Here is a 20,446-nt window from a genome sequence, read left to right on the forward strand (position 1 = left end):
TAAGCATCATGAGTCTGGCATAAATGCGAGCTCTCCCAGTGGTCCGTGTTGAAGGGGACAGCGGAGGCTCTCTTGCAAGAAAGCACAGGCAAGTTGAGCCTCAGTTTCATGATCTGGAAAATGAGTTTAAAGAGTGAGTACCTACGACCTCCTTGTTGGGGTTAAATGAGATAGTGTGTAGAGAGTGCCTGAAACAGCCAAGGTAGCTTATATGAAAAGATGGTCATTATTATGCTGATGATTACACCGAGAATCGCCTTCTGGGTGCTCCTCTAAGGAACCAGATAGGGAAACCCATTGCCTCATTTCTTTGAAGCCCACCATCTAGTTTTTCTTCAGTTGAGTTTTGGTAGAAATCAGCCAGGCTGTCTCCTCTGTTGTCTGTGAATTTGAGGGCTGTCGTCTCTGCCCTGTGGAGCTCAGACTAGCCTGGGCTGCTGCCAACAGCAGGGCGTGGTTGGGGTGGGAGCTGGCAGGGTGCCTGGGTTCATAGTATAAGAGAATTTGAGGGCATCAGGAGGCAGGTGGGAACCTGGGTGGCTGCGACTCAAGCCATGGTGCCTGTTTTGCTCTCCCCGAGCCTCTCCCAGCTGAGCCTGTGGGCTTTTGGACTGATCTTGGTCTTAGGCTTCGTCAAGCTCATTCGTCTGCTGCTGGGGAGGGAGATGCTGGCCAGGGCTCTGGACAGCTTCCCAGGGCCCCCCACTCACTGACTCTTCGGGCATGCCCTCGACGTAAGTGACCAGGAGGAGGATGGTGGAAGAAAACGGCCTCCTTACCTTCAGAGAATCTGGCCTAAACCCCTGGGGACCATGGAGGGAGGCTCTATGCTTGGGCAGAAGAATGGGGTCCTTGGAGCCGTGGTTCCCATTCACCTTTCCCACTGGGTCTCCCCCTCACTCTTGTATTCCAAGCTGGCATCAGGTGGGGGTGGGGGATGGGGGCACTCAAAACCTGGGACCCAAGCGGGCCATCATTCTGTCCCATCATTCTGAGGCCCAAGGTTCAGACAGAGCTCTGCTAAGGACTCGAGGATAACATGGGAAAAATACCCCTGGATAGTCTGATACAGCTAGGCAATCTTGTTTAGAGCTTAACCAGTGTTCTCTTTGTTCTGTGCAGTATAAAGATTCCTTTTTTTAGGGCAGAAAATGGCAGTGAAGGCAGGGACGAGTGGTCCCACCTGAGAGACCTCCAGACCATTTAAACAGTCGGTGACCCCAGAGGTGGGGTCCTCCCTGCCATGCCTATGGACTGGGTGGGGAGCCAGACATCTTCCTGGGGTCAGATTCTGACTCGTCCTTCCCACTTATCTCAGGGCAGCGGGGACCACTTTAGCACACGTTGTCAGGAACAGCTCTTAGTTTCCTGCCTTCATGGGGATGTAGACGAGAGTTTTCTGAACACAGGGCAAGGGACAGCTGCATTGGAATCAACTGTGAGAAGCAGATTCCTCGGCCCCCAAGCTCTGAAGACCCTAATTAACATATTGGAAGTAGGAGTCTGAGTTAAAAAACACCCTCAAGTATTTTGATCTGCAGCCAGCATTGGGAACTCAGGTACAGCTGCCAGGGATTAAGGCTCAGAGAGAGGAATAATGACTTCTACTAGCTCCTGGGTACACTTTTCCCACAAGCAGTCTAGAGAATTCTGCCTTTCCTCCATGATTGACACTAGTGGTGAGCTTTACTGCTGGGTGAGGACTGCCCAGGCTTATTCTTGCCCGTACAGATAACTACCCTCTCAGGATGGCCTGGTAATCGACCTGCATCCTGGAGCCACCCAGAAAACGACAGGATGGGTCTGGGAGATGAATCAGACCCAGGCTCTGCCCTCAAGGAGCTTACTGTCTAGGGGGGAAAACAGACACCAGAGCCTTCCTTGCCCACAGGCTGCTGGGGTGCCTCACCAGCATTTTGCATCAGCCCCAGGCTTGGTATCTCAGCACTTGTCCCACAGGGTTGTCATCTTCTGTTTACTCGTTCATCTTCCCCACTTGACCATGACCCCTGGAGGATGGAGATCCAGTCTGATTCTTCCCTGTCTCTTCAGGGTCCAGCACAGAGCCTGCCCAGAGTAGGCGTCACTGAATGAACAGACGGTGAACGTTAGAGACTAGGGTGGGGTACCGATAGAGGAGACAGTGATGGAGAAGACAAGTGGAGGGGCCAGGAGGTGTTTGGGGGGACTGTGCTAAGTACAGAGAAGTTCCCTTCCTGGGAAGGTTGAGGTCTGGCCCTAATGTGGGTATGAGAGACATTTAGGAGACCTTCAATCCCTTTCCTCTCATGTCCCCTCCACTTCTCCTTGCCTCCATCAAAGTGGGATTTGCCATCAGCCTGTGGGCTTCCCTGGGGCAGAGACCTTGCTCCCCCACCCTCATGTCAGAGCCAGCTGCCCTCTTCCCCCAGATGCTCCTGTCCCCACCCTGAGAGTGCGTGGAGGACCTGGAACCCAGCTTAGTTCTGGCTTCTTGGCTCTGACACGAGTTAGAGGGCCTTGGCACAAGGGGGGTGGGCAAGTCCTGGGGGGGTGGTTTCTCTCAGACACTACAAAGGTCTCCTGGGGAACCATGGCGGGCCCAACACCCATGTGTTCCTCCGGGGATTGTACCTGTGTTCTCAGCTGTGTGGACTTGTGCCGTTTCATTCAGGATGTGATCAGTCCGTACGGCGTAACTGCAAGTTTGATTCTCAGACCTAGTGGTGATGGAAATAGGAAAGGAAGGGCCCCAGGGGCCAGGAAGAACTGTCTATCAGGATTAACTTCTCCCTTCTTGGCCTCCAGTTACAGTCTGTCCTCTACCTGTCAGTCTCCTCAATTCTTAGAATGTGTCACCTTGAGGCAGGGTCATGTCCTAGTCTTCCAGGGCCCGCATCATTCCACTCTGGGGCCCAGGGAGGACCTAGTAGGGGCTAAGCACATAGTAGGGGCTTAGCCATACTGTCGGCCAGAAGATGGGGCCCCTGGAAGGAGCCCATGACTCTGGCCTGTATTGGGAAGGGGTAAGGGAGAATGCCAACTTCAAGCCCAGGAAAGGTGATCCCCTGAGACTGTAAAGCCCTCTTCCCTGGCCTTGCTCATTGCTGGGACAGTTCCCTTGACCTTGTGCTAGGTAGTGAAGAGCACTGGTCTGGGGGTGTGGCTTATTTTCACTCAGCAGACATTGATCATGGGCCTTCACTGTGCTTCCTCTCTGTGTTTCCCTTTCCTTGTCAATAGTGTGGAGAAAAGCATTTTTACCTTGCTGGGTTAGAAAAGGATCAAAAGAGATAAAGTACAGGTACCGCCTTCCCGCAGGACCGTGTTGCTCGCAGCCCTTAAAGCCCTGGCTGTGTTGCTGGCAGCGGTGATCTGAGGAAGATGACCTACCTGACCATGTGCCTCAAGGAGAGCTTCCGCCTCTACCCCCCTGTGCCCCAGGTGTACCGCCAGCTCAGCAAGCCCGTCACTTTGTGGATGGCCGCTCTCTACTTGCAGGTGGGATGGGGTGGATTCCGGGTGGAACCGGAGTCCTTGCGGGTGCTCTCTGTACCCTCGCACCAGTGGGGAAGAGCCCAGGCTTTGTGTTTGGCCTGCGTCCAAGGCCTAGCTCCATAAGGTAGGGGTGAATCCCTCTACCTCTAAGCCTCTGCTCTCTCTTCTGTAACGGGATGAGAAGGGTCCCTGCCTTACTGGGTTGTTCTCAGGAGGAAAGAGACAATATTCGTCAGGGCTGGCATGTACCACCATGCAGGTTGGGCCCTGAACAACTTCAGGAGGCATCATTCACTTCGGGTACGATGCTGTGCCATGTACAACCCATACAACCGTGTGTGGTAGCTTTGTGAGGAGTGTTTAATGCTGGATCTGACACCTAGTAAGCACCAACGAATGGTAGCTGTTACTGCTGATAGCATAATACCATGAACAAGTACTTCCCTTGAGAGTCAGGTAATAGAAAGCAGGAAGTGTGTGATAGTCCTTGCCTGTCCTACCTCGTGGTGGGGTGGGTGCATCAGTCCTTTTTCCCTTTTCCTTTCTACAAATGTCTGTGTCCAGTGTTGTGCTCAGTGAGGGGGCTACAGGAAGTAGGTGTGATGATGATCAGAGGTACTTTGATGTGTTGAGGGTGGTCATGGACTCTCTGTCACTGGCAGTGCTCATGCCCACCGTAGGAACAGTGCAGTGTGGCTCGACCCCGAGGTACGCCATCCCCGGGCCCAGAGGTCAGATGGGGTGGGTGGCTACGGGTTCAGCCTGCCCTAGGACCTGGCAGGTATTTAAGCAAGGCCTGTCCCCTCAGGTCTTCGACCCCCTGCCCTTTTCCCCAGAGAATGTGGTTGGATTTTTGCCTTCATTCTGCTCTCTGCTGGGCCCAGGTAAGGAGAGCCTAACATCCCTGGTCCTCTGGACCAGGGAGGTGAGGATGGAGGATGTCGTTGGGGAGGCATCCTTTGGGGGAACTCTGGGATGAGGGGGACCATGCTGGGTGTGCAGTGACCCTGATGCAGGGGAAGTTCCAGGGACCTTCCTCCTACCATTAGCATAGTCTTGTCCTTGGCAGGTGGGTGGGTGAGTCGTTCCAAGAGACACCCCCTAAGCCACAGCCCACAGTGTGAACCTACCTGGTCTAGGACCCTCACCATACTCCCAGGGTCTGTTTCTTAAGCCCAGGTCAATCAATCAATCAGCCAGTTATTCATCCAAAAAGAGCTACTGATTTCTGCTGGTCACTTAGAGCACTGGTTTTCATCACTCTGGACACCGTGTAGCCTGATGTCATTTTGTGCTGCTCATCGCAGGAACTGCCTCGCACAGCAGTTTGCCATGAACAAGATGAATGTGGTCACAGCCCTCTGCTTGCTCTGTTTTGAGTTTTCCCTGGACCCCTCAAGGCCACCCATCCAGATGTCCTGCTCTCCAAGAATGGCATCCACCTCCACCTGAAGCCACTGGGCCCCGGCTCTGGGAAGTAGATCTGCTGAGAGTAGGGCCCCAGCCAGCCCAGGTTGTGGCCTCTCCCTGGGTGCTGCCATCTCCAAGCTGGGTTGCAGAGTAGCTGTGTTCCCTTGTCTTCCGCAGGCTTGTGGATTAGTGGGGAATAGGCACCTGCGTAGACTGTCACCTCGAGGGCAGTGCCATGTAAACATGTGTGTCTATAAATGCTTACTATGCATGTGTTCCAGAGCTCACTCATTCATTCAACAAACATATGGTGAACACCTATTTGCTTCTAGACTCTCCATTCATCTCCCGTAATTGTCCGTCTTTCTAAAATTTACTCAGCGTTTGCTGCAGAAGCTGTGCCTTGGGATTGGCGGTTATGAGCAGGCGCTCACTCACTTCATGTGATAGATGGATGGCTTTCGAGCCTGCCCCTTCACTGAGATCTGTTTCTTTTTTAACTTTGTGTGTATGTTTTTGGAATATAACAGACATAAGGAAAAATTGCTTAAAGCAGAAATACACAAGACAATGAATTTTTTTTTATTTTTTTTTATTTTTTATTTATTTATTTTTTTATTTTTGCGGTACGCGGGCCTCTCACTGTTGTGGCCTCTCCCGTTGCGGAGCACAGGCTCCGGACGCGCAGGCTCAGCGGCCATGGCTCACGGGCCCAGCCGCTCCGCAGCACGTGGGATCTTCCCGGACTGGGGCACGAACCCGCGTCCCCTGCATCGGCAGGCGGACTCTCAACCACTGCGCCACCAGGGAAGCCCCAAGACAATGAATTTTTTAAAAAATATATTTATTTATTTATTTTTGGCTGTGTTGAGTCTGTTGCTGTGCGTGGGCTTTCTCTAGTTGTGGGGGCTACTCTTCATCACTGTGCGTGGGCTTCTCGCTGCAGTGGCTTTTCTTGTTGCAGAGCATGGGCTCTAGACACTCGGGCTTCAGTAGTTGTGGCACGCAGGCTCAGGAGCTGTGGCTCGTGGGCTCTAGAGCACAGGCTCAGTAGTTGTGGTGCATGGGCTTAGTTGCACAAGTGAAGAAATGGTTTCAACAGGTATCATCAGGGAGCAGAGCCCAGTGTCCCAACCATGTCTGGCCCACGGGTGGCTCTCAAGTCTAAGATGTGTCTCCTTCCCTGATCTCTGGATCCTTAGCAGGCCAGTGAGGCAGGACTGAGGAGGCTGTGATCCCACTTAAATACTACGGGAAGGAACCTGCCAAGATGCTCATCGGGGAGGAGCTTGAGCGGAGGCCTTCTGACCCTGGTCTCTTCTGACTAAGACCCCATGGGTAGAATTGCCTTTCTCTCTGAGGACACGTGTCTGTGGGAGCTCTGGAGCCAGAGGGAAGGAGGAGGCTCCATGTGAGAGGGGAGCTGGGAGCAGCGGGCACCAGAGATGAATTCCACGTAATCCTACCCGCTCGCAAGACAAACCCTGCTGCCTCCTGGGATCCAGAGGCTGTGTGCATGTGTGTGAGCAGAGCGTGCAGTGTACGAGGGGCACATATAGGTGAGGCTGCACAGGGGTGACTGTCTATGTATGTGTCCTGAGGGGTGTGCATAGGAGTGTGGACACAGCTGGGGTTTTTCCTACTGTGTGGAGTGAGCAGGGTCTCTTCTTAGTCACTCTCTTCAGCTCCTGTAAAATCCTGAGATTAGAGCTCACGTCCATGGCTGGCACCCAGAAGACAAAGTCCCCATCGTCCCATGCTCTGAGAGTGACCAGCCCGAGCCCTTCTGCACCACCTAACGCCAGGGGACCTGCCAAGCTTCCTGTCCAGGATGTTCCCAGCTAACTCTCCTGCCCCACCCCCGGTCAGGCACAGAGAGTCCTCCTGGCCCCATGTTGGAGCAGAGTGAACTAGCCCTGTGACCTAGGAACGGGGAGGGGACTGGGCCGAAGGTTCCAGCTGCAGGCAGCGGCTGGGGGAGATGTCCCCTTCAGGAGGCACATGGTGGCATCACAGCACAGCACAGGGCTACAGCGGGGTCTCGTCTGGCATCCGGGGCCCTGAGTTAGGAAGGGCAGGGGTGGGACGGGAGGAGGACCTGTGTGCAGAAGCAGCAAGAGAGCAGGGCTGGTGCAGAGAGGCTGGTGGAGGAGTGCGAGGGGCCTGGCGCTGGTCAGGGTCAGGAGGACCAGTCCCCCCGAGGTCTCCAGGAGCGCCAGGGTTGAAGAAGCTCGTCCTTGCTCAGGGCCTGGGCAGACACGCCGGGGACTGCAAGGGGCTGTCCTGTGGGGGAGGTGCACTGGCTGGTCCTCTGCTTCGGGTCTGACATCCTCTCCAAGCAGCCATGCCTCGTGCCCAGCTGGTCCTCCCAGAGCCTCCTGCACAGTCGCCCGCTCGGGCCTCTGAGGAGCCTGCAGGCCCTGCGTGTGAGGAAGAGCTGCCAGGGTCTGGTGACATGGCCAGTGCTTCTCAAATCTGGGCTGGGCTCTTCTCAAATCTCATTTGGGGTGAAGGATTGGTTCCTGAGGCCCTCCTGCTGAGCCAAGTCTGTAAGGCTTCTTTGCTCAGGGCAGGATGGGCTCTGGCTGGGCCCCTCTAAGGATGTAGCAAGGAAGCTACCACACATAGCTGGGAGGCTCCTTCACTGATAGGTGCCCGGGGTGAGCTTCTTCCCTCTGAGCCTTTGGAGACGAGCCCTTTCTCCTGACTCAGCTGCCGTGGGAGCCTCAGGTGACAGGCGGGTTGTGGGGCGTGAGGGACCCCAGAGTGTGAGGCTGCAGGGGCGCTGGGACACGCTTGTCCTGCTGGGGTTCTGGGCCCACAGACCAGGGGTCATGTCCTCTCCTCGTCTCCTCTGCCTTCCCTCCCCTTCTCTCTCTCTTTCATTCGATCCAGCTCCTTGCAAGGGAAGACACACACGCTCCATATGACATTGTGAATTTATCCAGGGAGTGGGAAAGAGGGGAAGCCAGGTGAGTGACAAATGGGCAGACCCGTAACACACGGGAGTGATCGGGGGCCCAAGGCGATGGGAGTCACGCAGGACTCAGCAGCTACAGTAACGGCTGCCCAGGGTGTCCGTGTCCTAATCCCCGGAACTCAGAGCAAGGCTGTTTTATCTGAGTGGGACTGTGTAATCATAGAGGGCCTTATGAAAGAGAAGGCGATGTGAAGACTGAAGCAGGGGGACATTTGAAGAAGCTGATGGATTTGAATATGGAGGAGGGCCCAGGAGCCAAAGAACGCAAGGATTGCAGCTCTAGATGTGGGAAAAGACAAAGGGAGGGATGCTCTCCTACATCCCTGCACCGGGGGCCCTGCCAACACCTTGGCTGTGTCCAGGGAAACCCACTTCCGGCTTCTGACTCCAGAGCTGTCAGAGAATAACTCTGTGTGGTTTGAAGTCCTTAAGGCTGTGACCAATTATTTTATCAGCAAAAGGAAGTGAATTCAGGGACAGACAGGCAGGCAGAAGGGGAGAAAGACAGGGAGAGAGTAGACAGACTGGAGGAGGGCAGGCGATCAGGGTTTAGGTGGACAGTCAGAGACACAGGTGGGTCAGAGACAGATGGAGAGATAAGCAGATAGGGAGCCTGGAGAAAGGTGAGAGGAGGAGGGCAGAACATCTGACAGGCAGGAGGCAGGAGATGACGTAGGCCGGCAGGTGGAAAGATAGAAGCAGGAAGTGGGCACAGAGGCAAGGACGGGAGAGAGTGACAGCGAGACAGGCTGGCAGGCAGGGGCCCTCAGAGCTCGTCCTTGTCTCCAACAAGCGTTACAGGAGCTTCCTGAGCTGCAAGTGGATCCCATTCTTGGGCTTCAGCACAACTCTTGGAATGGGAACAGGGACCCTGGAGGGATCGGGTGCCAGTTCAAAGCGAAGCAAGGTCAGGGCCACGGCCACCTTCATCTCATTCATGGCAAACTGCTTCCCGATGCAGTTCCTGGGTCAGGCAGGGAAAAGGAAGTGAGCAGAGGCTTCTAACCCCTGCCGGGCACAGGGCATTCAGGGCTCTCCTCCACCTGGCCCAGCCCCGATCCCTTCCTTACAGGTCACACTGAACGTGCCGCCCAAGCCTCGGTCCACCCTCTCCCCCTGACCTTTACAAAGGCCACCTCTCTCCAGGATTAGCTCCTAACTCCTACTTCTGCTCTCAGCAGTAGTAAGTCCTGTTGGGGAGGGTCGGCGCTCTAAGCCACAGGGTCAAGTCACGTGAATCAGTAAATGTGAATTAGTACTTTGTTCACTCGTCCACAGGCAGTTTCTGGTTTCTGTCCAGGCCAGGGCACTGTAGGGGGGTGTGGGCAACTCTCGGGCCCTCACCACCCATGGCAGACAAGCAGGGGCCCCAGTCCCCAGACAGGACAGGACAGGGTTGTGTAAGGAAGTCAGGATGGCAACCGGGAGGCTTCTTGGAGGGGCCACGGGTTAGCGCCCCTCGACCTGCTGGACCACTTGCCTCCCAGTTAATGTCCGGCCTCCTGTCTCCCCGTAGCCCTTCAGTCAACCCGCCCCTGGAGCCTTCCCATTCTACTCCAGTAAAGCCCCTCCTCCCATCCCGTGGGCTCCTCACTGGCCTTTTCAGTCTCCTTGCCTCCCGTCCCTCTACTGCAGCCACGGCGGCTTGGGGCCTGCTGCGCCCTCCATCACAGGGAGGACACGTCGCGGGGCCTCAGCTGCGTCACAGCGCTCTCTGGGCTGCTCCTCACTCACCTCGCACCTGTCCAGACCCTCTTCCTCATTCCGCTGCTGTTGAGGTCCCCTCCCCCCGCCTCTGCCGGCCACATGCTCAAGACTCAGTCTAGTGACCGTCAGGCCTCCCGCCTCTGCCGCCTGCGCCTCTTTCTCCCGCATCCCCAAGCAGCTTTACTGTTAACTCAAGGACACATCACCGTCCAGTGACCAGGACAGTGCCAGGAACATGGAACATTCCACAATCTGCTCAGTGAATGAATGAGTGAAAGAGTGGATGAATGCATGATGTCTGTCTTGTAAGGCAAACGTACTGACCACTACACTATGGAAACGTCGCATGTCTGTCTTGAAGAGCGGTAGTGGTTTCTTGACTGTGAACTGTTGGAGCAAGGAAAGTTCCTTTCGTCTCTGTGTTCCCATCTTGTAATATATGGTTTGGCACACAGAGGCAGTCTAATAAATAGCTTTCTATTTGAACAAAGTTAATTGAATTGAAAAAAAAAAAGGAGTGGATTAAAATTAAACATTAATTCTGACCTCGGAATTGAGTTGCCAGGTACCCCCTGTCCTCTGGTGGCAGCCGCATGACCTGCAGCCAATGTCTACAAGGAAGAACAGGACCCTGGCACAGATCAAATCCTAGAGCAAATTCCGGGAACGTGTTGCGTCAAGCCTGTTCTGTGAAGGTTGATTCACCAACTGAAAATTTCACAGAATTACAGGCTCAGAAAAAACTTGGATTACTAAGTAGTTCCAAAATTATGGAAGTTACTATTTCGAGGGGGATCTGTAGCCGTTGAAGATTTTCACAGGAGTCATTGTGGAGTGTATCATCTGGGTTAACAGCTATTTCATGTGTACTTTATATTGTACACGGCAGGAACCTCTCAAATGCATGTGTCCAACACAAAACAGTGAGTTTTCTCTCAAAAGCACTTGATTGCCTTCAATTTCATCCTTTTTTGCCAAAATTAGACTCTGTAGATTCTGGGACTATGGTGTATAATCCCCACGACATATATAGAATTTTGGCAACCAGAAATGGTGTCATGTTTATATGAATATGCAGTCACAACTGTTAGGTTTGACTACAGAAATAGAAAAGACACATGTGGCTATGTAACTTTCTTCAAACGGCAACTGTAAGTGATCACATACATGGTTTGAAGCCTCAGGAGAAGAAAAGCAGCTGGATATCTAAATCCATGCAAACACAACTGATGATACAGTCAGAGGTGGATTGTTGAATTAAGTAGAAAAGGCAGTGGGCTGGACTAGAAATGTGCCAAGAGAGAAAACCACCTTCTAAGATGACTGATACTTGGGAGAAGCAAACATCTGAAGTTTACCTTTCATGAAAAATTCTAAAGCTGAAAAGTGATACTCCTAAAGTGAGGAAAACCCTGGAATACTTTGAAAAGGCCACGGCCATGGCAATGTGGCTGGTCGTTGCGGAAGTCAGGAGGTCAAGGTCTCCGTGGCGTGCCCTGAAGGCCTTCTTGTACATGGGGACACACGCCTCCTTCTCAAAACGTCAACACACAGGGACATAACTGCATACACCACATATGAATGTAGACAGTCACACACATCAGGTAGCACCCAGTGACACCCAGATGCCCCAGGTACAGAAGGCCTCACCTGGATCCTCCTGAGAAGGGCAGGAAAGCATGGCTGTGTTGAGAAGAACCTGGTGCAAACCGGGATGGGTCAAACACCTGCAGAGAGAGCACCGGGGCCAGGACAGGTGGGATCAAACTCCTTGCACCAATCCACCAGGGGACAAGAATCCCCGAGGGGAGCAGGGGAGGTGCTGGTCTGGAGAGAGCATCCCATCCCCTCCTCCATCATACCTCTGGGTTCGGCCACACCTTCGGGTTGTGGTGAAGCCCATAAAAGAAGAGGGAGAGCGGGACTCCTGTGGGGCAGGGAGGAGAGAGAGAAGACTGATGGTACCCATGGTAACAGGGGCAATGTGCACAAAAGGCCCAGGAGCCACCATGAGAGCTACCCTCCATCCCTCTGAATGAAATGGTGCTCTTGCAAGACAGGTGGGCTGGAGGTGACAAAGCACATGAGCACAGATTAGGAGCAGGTAACCATGGCCAGGACTGAGAAGGAAAAGAATTGGAGGCTTAGTATCAGGATCGCCTCACATGAAAACTCACAGTTATCAGATGCCATCATGAGCCCTCGGGGTTGTGCATTAACTCATCTAATCCTCACAGCAGCCCTCAAGGAAGGCACTCCTATCCGCATGTGCAGATGAGGCACCTAAGCTTCTGAGAGATTAAGGGACGTGACCATAATCCCACAGCTAGGAGGTGGCAGGGCTGGGATTCAGACCCACTGGGAGGTGAGCCAATGGGTGGCCTCCAACCATGGCAGGGCTCTCAGACCTGATCATCAGCTGCTCTCGGCCATCCACCTGAGGGCTCCTCAGAGACTGGACCATCTGACCCATGACAATGGACTCCCTGAACTCCCTCGTTTACTTAGACCCCATATGGAAAGAACCACATCTCCACCTGCTTCTCTCTTAAGCCTTGGTGTCTCAAGGAATCAGAATTTTCAGGCTCTATTACAAGCCCACCGTCAGGGTCTAGCATTTGTTTACTGAGCTTTTGCTGTGTTCAACTTCTATGCCAAGCATTTTACAAAACTTGTCCAAACTGCAGAGTAAACATTAATTATCTTAAGGTGGAAACGAGTCAGAGCATCTCAGAACTGGGAAAGCACATGTGGATTTCTGATCTCCCACGTGGTCTTGCAGAGTGCTTAGTTCAGTGGGTGTGGGTGAAGCTCATACCTGCAGGTAAGGAGCGTCCATCAGGGAAGGTGATGGGCTTGCTCAGATCTCTGAAAATGAACGGCACTGGTGGATAGAGTCGCAGTGCCTCCTTGATGCACATGGTGATGTAGGGCATCTGTTCCAGGTGGTCCCTGAAAGGCAGCCCATTTGAGAGCGGCAGAGCCAGACAAGCAGGGGTCCTCCACTCGCGGAGGGGCGAGGTCCTCCCACCTGCTGGGCACTCACCAGGTGATGGATGCGCCATCCCCCAGGAGGCTCTGGATCTCTTCCCGGCACCTCTGCTGATGCTCAGGGTGGGAGGCCAGAGCATAGAGGGTCCAGGAGATGCCACTGGCTGTGGTGTCGTGACCCTCAAACATGAACGTATCCACTTCGGCACGGAGCTCCCTGTCAGACAAGCTGCTCCCATTCTCCATCTGCGGAGGCAGGAAGAGTGCAGGGTCTGCCCTGCCTCTGTGCTTCTGGGCAAAGCCTCAGGCCTCTCCTGCCCACACTCACTCTAGCGAAGAGGAGGATGTCCAGGAAATCCAGGTGCCTCTTGCTCCTCACCTTCTCCAGCTCTCCCTCCTTCTGCAGGTGAGCCTTCCTCATCTTGATCACTCCATCTGTCCCAGAACAGTGGTTCCCAGGCAGAGCTGAGGGCTCCTGGGGGCTCAGATGCAGCACCCACCGTAGCCCTATCTGCCCCTCAGGCCCAATCTGGGTACCAGGTGGATGAGGACGAGGGTGGGAATGGGCGCACATGTCAGGGCAGAGAGCTCCAGCATCGTCTGATCCAGGTCGGGAATCCCCTCAATAGCACAGCCCACAGAGGCTCTGCCTGGATGATGCTGGGAGGGGGTCTCATTCCACCGTCAGCAACGTGGTGACACATGTGTCTCCCTGCACCTCACCTGACACCCTGACGTCTCGGGTCCCAACCCCTGCACCAGGAAGTACCCAGTGTGGGTGTGTGCCAGCCCCTGAAGAGGAAGCAGGAGTCTGGGCCCTGCCTGAGGGGTCAAGGCCAGGCCCTTTTACATGTGCATGATGGGGGTGGGTGGGCGGGAGATGCCCAGAAGGATCAGAAGAACCTGTGTGTTGATGGGTGAGTTGACAGGCACGGTGGCTCCAGCGGCCTTCAGGGCTCAGCCTGTAGATGATGTCGTTCTGGTAGAAGATATTCCTCACCCGGGAAAAACTCAGATTGCTGAGGTCCTTGATGGCTTGGATGTAGGATTGGATTTTCCTGAAGGGAGAGGATGCAGAGGAGACTGGATTGGAGGGAACCTCTGACCTGGAGACGGAGTGGGGCTCCGGGTGGGGATTCCTCAGTCAGTGGGGACAGGCAGCACTGAGGCTTTGTTATTTCTGCCTCACAGCCCTGGAGGCACTTAGTCCTTTACAAGTGGCCTGAGCAGCCAGGCTTCTCCCTGTGCAGGAATCAGGGACCTGTGACTGAGTCAAGGTTGGTCTGGGTGGAATTTGACTGTGGTCCATGGCTCTGTGCAGAATATTGCTTTTAGAGCTCATAAGTGTCCACGCTGCCCTAACTGCTTCTCAGGTAAGTCCTCCCCAGCTGGTGAGAACAAGGACCCTGCCGTTGAAAGGTTGTCACTGACCTGTCTGTCTGGATGCTGCCCTGGTGGCTGAAGGCACACTTCATGATGGTGTCCAGGGTCATCAAGGAGACGTGTCCAAGGACCTCCAGATGCGAGTCCAGGCTGACGAGCTCCTCCCACTTGTCCTGTGGTGGGAGGGGGACATTGACCCTGCTCTGCTCCCCCAGAAGGCCTGTGCTGACAAGGCCGGGCTCTCTCTCTGTCTCTAAATCTTCGGAAGAGATTTCCTCACTTTCTAAGCAGATGTGTTTTAGCAATTTAAGGCTGTATCACACACATGTAATGTGACGTCTATTTTCTCAGAATCTTTTATTATATAATTAATCATGTTCTCTCATAATATTCTGTATTAGTTCCAAAGTTTAGGAACAAGTGTTGATCATAACCACCTTATGGGAGGCCAGAAAACATAGCTTCTCAGGGAACAAATGTGGAGTCTTTTGTGTCCTGAGATTGGAACCGGACAGGTGATGCCCAACACTAGTATGCAAATATTTCAAGGCAAGGAAAAGCTTATGGGGCTCTATTGGGGCTCCTAGGAAGGGACATGAGGTACTTCAATTCCTTTTATTCATTTCATGTTAGCTGAGACCAGGTGGTGCCCAGTCCGGATGAGAGGTGATGCTTGTGAAGACCCAGCTCTCTGCGTGTAAACCTGGCCTCATTTCCTCCCATGAGTGGCTCAATTCCATGCAGAGGCCCTGGACTCCATGCCAGAGTCTATCTGAGTGACATCCTGGGATGCCCACTCTACCACTGAAGCTGCCATTGTCCAGGGCAGCCAGGGGCAGTTTGCACTGCTGTCCAGGGGAATGACCCTTGCTCTTTCCTTTGTGTTGAAGATGTGGAGATGAGAGGAGAGTGGACTCTCAATACACCATGGTCCTGCTTTCCCTTTCCTTGGATCCAAGCTGGTGCTGGGATACCCCTCTGTCCCATCCAGTTTTGGTGAGCACTGTCTCAGAGTACGTTCTGAATGCATAATTCTGGGGGCTGTGTCTGACGGATGCCTGAGGGACACAAGTGTTTGAGAGTGGACTTTTTTTTTTTTTTTTTTTGCGGTACGCGGGCCTCTCACTGTTGTGGCCTCTTCCATTGCAGAGCACAGGCTCCGGACGCGCAGGCTCAGCGGCCGTGGCTCACGGGCCCAGCTGCTCCGCGGCATGTGGGATCCTCCCGGACTGGGGCACGAACCCATATCCCCTGCATCAGCAGGCGGACTCTCAACCACTGCGCCACCAGGGAAGCCCCTGAGAGTGGACTTTGTCAGCAGTGCTGGATATGAGTGGGTCCAGGTGACGAGGGATAGACTCACCAGCATTACTCGGACAGAGTCGGCCATGAGACCCACGTAGGGCTTCAGGATGTCATAGTGGAAGGCTGGGGTCAGCATCCGCCGGTGCTGGAACCACGTCTGCCCCTCCAACACAAGCAAACCATTCCCTGGGCCACAGATGGGTGTGTGTGTGGGTCGGGGAGCCTGGATCAGAGGGACGACTGGGCACAACTTGGGAGGAACCAAAGGTGTCAGGAAAAGACACACCATGGGCAAAGGTAGGAAAGGCCAGTACACTTCAGGAATGTGAATTTCCAGAATGGTTGGTCCATAGGATGTGATTATGACAGCTGTGAGACAGAGGTTGAAGAAGAGTAGGGGGGCAGGTGATAGAAGGAATTAGTTAATAGTCAGGCTGAGAACATCGCAGAGGACTGAGAAGTGATGAAGAAGAGGCTGAGCTTCAGGCGGGCCCTCAGCACCATTACAAAGGGTGAGAGTTTCACTGGAAGGAGAGAAATGAGGCTTGACTGAGAGATGAGGTGGTGACAGGGTGCCTGGTACCGTTGTTCTCCATTAAGCAAAGAGATAGCTCTTGGTAAACCTAACTGGTGGGTGGACTGCAGTTGTATTTAAATGTACTTACCAATCCAGGGGATCAGCATTCTGTAGGAATCGTGAGACTTTGGGTCTGAAAGGGAAGGAAGGGAAGTGGAGGGCAGCGAACAAGGCAGGCAGCCCCCAGAGCAGCTGTGGTACCTTCCATTCCTCATGCTGGTCAGCTGGCAGTCTGTCTCTAGCCACCTCCCTCTTGCCTCCCATCCCTGACTCTCTCTGTCCTGATGGTCACTGTGGGCCCAGGAAGGCAGACTCAGTGTCCCAGCAGCAGAACACCCACAGGACTAAGATGGTGAATCGGCAAGAAAGATAGGCTCTGCTCAGCGCCACAGAGTAAGAAAGGAGCCTGTGGGTTTCTACAGTTTGTGGTGGTTTTGCCATTTCATGACCCAGGACAGGCAACAGTGAGAGGTGCCAAACCTACATCAGTGTGGACAGGGAATTGTCTTCCAGACCTGGGATCATCTCAGTTGGGTTAAAACAAGAAAGTAAGGCAGGAAAGAGAAGCCAGCCCCACCCAGGTGCTGAAGCACTCACTGTACGTGAGTAATGCTGGCCTTAGTCTGGCTTGTGGGCTGCAAGGACGGCTGGTAGGGAGCCAGGTACTGATGGCTGTAGTGCCAGTTTCTTCTGGAATTTCACAGATCCAGGGCCATGTACCCGAGAGGGAAGATTTTCTCCTGCTGGGATGTGGGTTTCCCTCTCACCTGATCTCCCCAGGACCGCCTTCATGTAGTCAGGGTCATAGATCAACACCAGGGCTTTTGTCCCCCACAGCCAGCGAGCACAGGCACTTGGGTACTTCTCTACCCACTTCAGTAGGGGTTGCAGCTCGGTCTCGTCTTGGAACTGTCCCCAAGGGAAAGATAAATCAATAAAACCCTTCTCTGAGTTCCAGTGCTGGAGTGGGGGTGAAGGGCAGGATGGGTACAGGGAGGTCGTTCTGGATCGATCAGCAGAACTAGGAGTTTGGAACTATTTCTTCTGACCTGGGCTCTGCCCCAGACCTGCTGGCTGTCCACCTTTGTCCTAAGACCACATTCTGTCCCCTTGCTGGGTAGAGCCCTGGGCCACCAGTACGAACTGCCTACAGAAACTTACATCAGGGATTCACTCCCAGCCGTAGAAAACTTTGGGAAGTGATTCGTACAACATTTGCATGAGCAATTTATGATAATTCGTATCACTTGGTAAGTAGTTTTGTCATATAATTTTGTTTATTTAGAGAATAAAATATATTATAAAAATTAAATTTATAAATTAATTTCATTTTGCTATACTGGTTGTTATATATTTTCAGTAGTACCCCAGCATACATATAAATGTTTGTTAATTTGAAAGAGTGTCGGATGTATATGGATAAGTGAGAAAAATTATATACTAAATTGTGTTTGTATCATATTATTTTACATATTGCGTGTGTACACAGATTCTGGATGTATATATGGAAGGTTTTGATATGTGGATTATTTTATCCCATTTTCATTTACCAGTGTCCAGAAACTTGTGTACACTTTCCACCACCTAAAGGAATCTCCTGAAACTCCTCAGTGTGGACCACAAAGGCCCTTGCTGTCTGCATTTACCCTCTCTATTCTTGCCTCCTGCTGGGCTGGTGAGTCCACAGGACCCATTGCTCTGCCCCCAAAGATGCTGCTGCCTGTGCGCCTTGCACTGGTCCCACCTGCTCACACTTCTAAGCCTCTGCCCAGGTTCTTTCCTCTACCTGGTGTGCCCCTCCTCTTTGCCACAGAGCAACTGCCTCTCTTTAACGTTGCAGATTCAGCTTCGTTTTATCAGCTCTGGATTTCTCGTCAACATTTGGTCCTAGGCATGTTCCATGCAGTCACCTCGTCTTTAATTCAATGGCTTCTGTGTAACTCAAAGCAACCATCTGCCACTTTGGTATCTAATCTCTGCCTGCATCCTTCTACCATCAGGACTCACCAGCTCTGAGGCAACTTGCCTACTGTGGGATGGGTTCCTTCACTGAGCACGTATTTACTGAGCATCTACTATGTGCCAGGCACTGGTTTAAGGCACTGAATGAGAATGTGGCTGTAGATGCTTGTCTGTTTGGAGCCTCCAGGAGGAGACAGCGAGATTGAGGACATGACAACCCTAGGGGCTCATGAATGTGTGATGGAGGGAAGACCAAGCCTCTGGGGAAGCTTTGGGGAAGGGGCCCTAACTCAGATCTGGACATTAGAAAGCTCTTTGTCATGCATGTACTCATTCGTTGAGTCATCATTTACCCAGATGCTCTCAGGTTATAAAGATGAACCAGAGGAAGGCTCTCCCAGAAGGAGCTCACAGCTATGACACTGCAGACAAAACTAGTGGAATCCGGTTAGCACTGCTTTATGAGAAGGACAGCCAAGGGAAGAAGGGTTATCCCCTCCGCTCCTGGGAGACCCGTAAAGACATCTTGGAGGAGGTGGCTTGGAGTTGGGCCTTTGTAGACAGACATATGAGGGACAAGATCATTCCAGGTAGAGGGTACATGGGAGCAGAGTCCCAGAGGCCAGAATGCCCAGGCAGGCGGGGAGGATGCTGAGTAACCTGGGGTGCCGGAGATTAGGAAGGAGAGGGGAGAGAGGTACTGGGCCAGCCCACGTGGGGCTCGGGCTGTTTCCGGTTCCCGTCTTTGGCTCCACTCTACTCTAATCACGCTGCAGAGAAAGGGAGGCCTCAGCTCTCTGCAACCCCTGATTTTCTCCCAGCATTTGTTCAGTCCACAAACCCTTGATGAGCCCCTCTCCACATGGCCCCTGGCGTGGCTCTGAGCCCCCCGCCGACCAGGCTAGTGCTGCCAGTGCTGGGTGGGTAGGCGCTGCCCCTGCCCAGCCTGCAAGCCGCTCCTTCCCTCCTTCCTGTCCCTCCACACACTGGATGGGCAGCCCTCTGCGCAGGCTCCGTGCAGGGTGCTGGGGGTGAGGGGGATTTCACGCTCGGTTCCGAGAGCACATAGTCCACTGAGGGAGGACACCAGGGGGGCGACCTCACCCTGCGGATGCTGCAACTCAAATGTCAGTTCTCCTTACCTGGCATCATCCTGGGAACCTCGCTCATGTGTGCCAGCAACTTGTCAGGGTTTAAGCACCGAAATCAGGAGACTGGAAAATTCCTCAGTCTTAAACCGAGCCAGTTTATCCCTACAGCTGACATAAACCCCCACGCAGCAGGTGGGTCTCTTTTCCTGTCACCTGACACCTTCTTAGATTCCTGTCTGTCATCTCCACGGACAGTGAGCCCACAGGGCAGCGTCCATCAGACTGATGTCTGTGCTCCCAGGCAAGCTCAGGGCCAGGCAGAGAGGATGCGATTGAGGGATGGGGCAGGGAAGCATCTAGAAGCCTGTTCTATGAGAACAGCTGAAGCTGCTCAGCCTGGAGACGGGGGAGACTCAGGAAGGAAGAGCCACTGTCCTCAAAGTGCAGGGCTGCCAGGACAGCCTGCAGATCTCCCTAAGGAAGGAGTGTCTGATAGACCCAAGGACACCAGCATGGGGTCCTGGGAGGGAGGGAGCTCCCCGGACTGGGATGAGGAGCCAAGACCTGAGAGGTAAGCTGGGTCCTTTTGTGAGGCCACGTGCTCGTCCCACAACAAGGCTTCGTCCCATGGGCTTGCTCACCAGGACCACGGTCTGAGAGCCCCGGCCCTCCCTGCCCTCCCACTTCCCCGTCCCACTCCATCCTACCTCCTGCATGTGCCCATAGAGCCAGTGGGAAGGAGGAGACGGGAACTGCTGGAGGGCTTTGAGCAGCCACTGTCTGTGCAGGTAGAGCTGTGCTGCCTTGAGCAGAAGCAGAACCAGGCCGAGCAGGGAGGCCACCTGCAGGAGCCCAGAGACACCGCCCAGGGCTCTGGGGGTGCTCAGCACAGAGACACTCATGGTGCAGCGGCTTCTGGATTGCTGACTGTCCCTGAAGGTGGCTGACCTCCCCTGAACACCCAGCCTGGTCAGGGAGGCTTGCCCCGCCCACCTGGGTGAGGGTGAAGGTGAGGACAGAGCTCAGACCTGGGTCTCCCGAGTTGTCTTTTTTTTTTTTTTTTTTTAATTTAAACCAATATCTGTTACAAAATGTAAGTAATATAAAGAGATGATAATATTTATAAATAGAAATGGGAGTTTAGGTTGTAGCAGGATCCTGCAAACTATCACGTGCTTACTTTTTAAAAAACTTATACAAATGGAAATAAAACAGAAAAATGAATGTTTTTTTAAAACTTCTTTGAATAACATATCCCTGTGATATCTTGTTTAACACTGTGATATTGTACAGAACCAGAGTTTAAGTCTGTAGTATCATCTAGCTGTGGACTACCCTGCGTGACCACATGAATCATTTTCATTCGTCTCATGCAACTGAAAATTCCATCTCCCCCGCTTTTTTTTTTAACTAACCAGTAAGTTAATGAACACTGAGGGTATGGATGCTTAATATTTTCTTAAGTTTGCAGTGATATGTCTGTGTCAATACCCCTGCCTTCCTTCTTAAGAAATGAGAGAATACAAATTTGAAATGCAGTAAAATATGGCTACTATTGAAATA

At 53.1% G+C, this 20,446-nt stretch overlaps 1 protein-coding gene and 1 pseudogene across 2 annotated transcripts; one reads left to right on the top strand and one right to left on the bottom strand.

Moving 5' to 3' along the window:
- Positions 1–723: 723 nt before the first annotated feature.
- LOC137208822 (cytochrome P450 4B1-like) lies at positions 724–4,958 on the top strand (annotated as a pseudogene).
- A 2,856-nt stretch (positions 4,959–7,814) lies between these two features.
- On the bottom strand, positions 7,815–19,811 carry LOC137218697 (taurochenodeoxycholic 6 alpha-hydroxylase-like). Of its 2 annotated transcripts, XM_067726039.1 has the most exons (13): positions 19,591–19,811; positions 16,598–16,739; positions 15,919–15,963; positions 15,312–15,439; positions 13,997–14,121; positions 13,469–13,623; positions 12,894–13,000; positions 12,621–12,811; positions 12,393–12,526; positions 11,437–11,501; positions 11,225–11,301; positions 10,121–10,185; positions 7,815–8,831 (listed from the first exon to the last, which is right to left on the bottom strand). In XM_067726039.1, exons 1-13 carry the CDS (start codon positions 19,783–19,785, stop codon positions 8,803–8,805), a joined length of 1,458 nt encoding a protein of 485 aa, XP_067582140.1. In that variant the 5' UTR covers positions 19,786–19,811; the 3' UTR covers positions 7,815–8,802. The 2 variants fall into 2 exon arrangements, with proteins under 2 accessions (XP_067582140.1, XP_067582139.1); XM_067726038.1 differs by lacking the exon at positions 10,121–10,185.
- Between the last annotated feature and the right edge of the window lie 635 nt (positions 19,812–20,446).

This window comes from Pseudorca crassidens, chromosome 2 (assembly GCF_039906515.1).
Source record: "Pseudorca crassidens isolate mPseCra1 chromosome 2, mPseCra1.hap1, whole genome shotgun sequence".
NCBI classification, from domain to species: domain Eukaryota; kingdom Metazoa; phylum Chordata; class Mammalia; order Artiodactyla; family Delphinidae; genus Pseudorca; species Pseudorca crassidens.

Bases quoted from the DNA above. Each gene is read 5' to 3' on its own strand.
- LOC137218697 (XM_067726038.1), bottom strand. From the start codon at position 19,785: ATGAGTGTCTCTGTGCTGAGCACCCCCAGAGCCCTGGGCGGTGTCTCT. The intron at 16,740-19,590 runs GTAGGATGGAGT...CCTTGGGGACAG, and splicing joins TCTATGGGCACATGCAGGAG to TTCCAAGACGAGACCGAGCT. The intron at 13,624-13,996 runs GTCAGTGACAAC...CTCTCCCTTCAG, and splicing joins GGCAGCATCCAGACAGACAG to GAAAATCCAATCCTACATCC.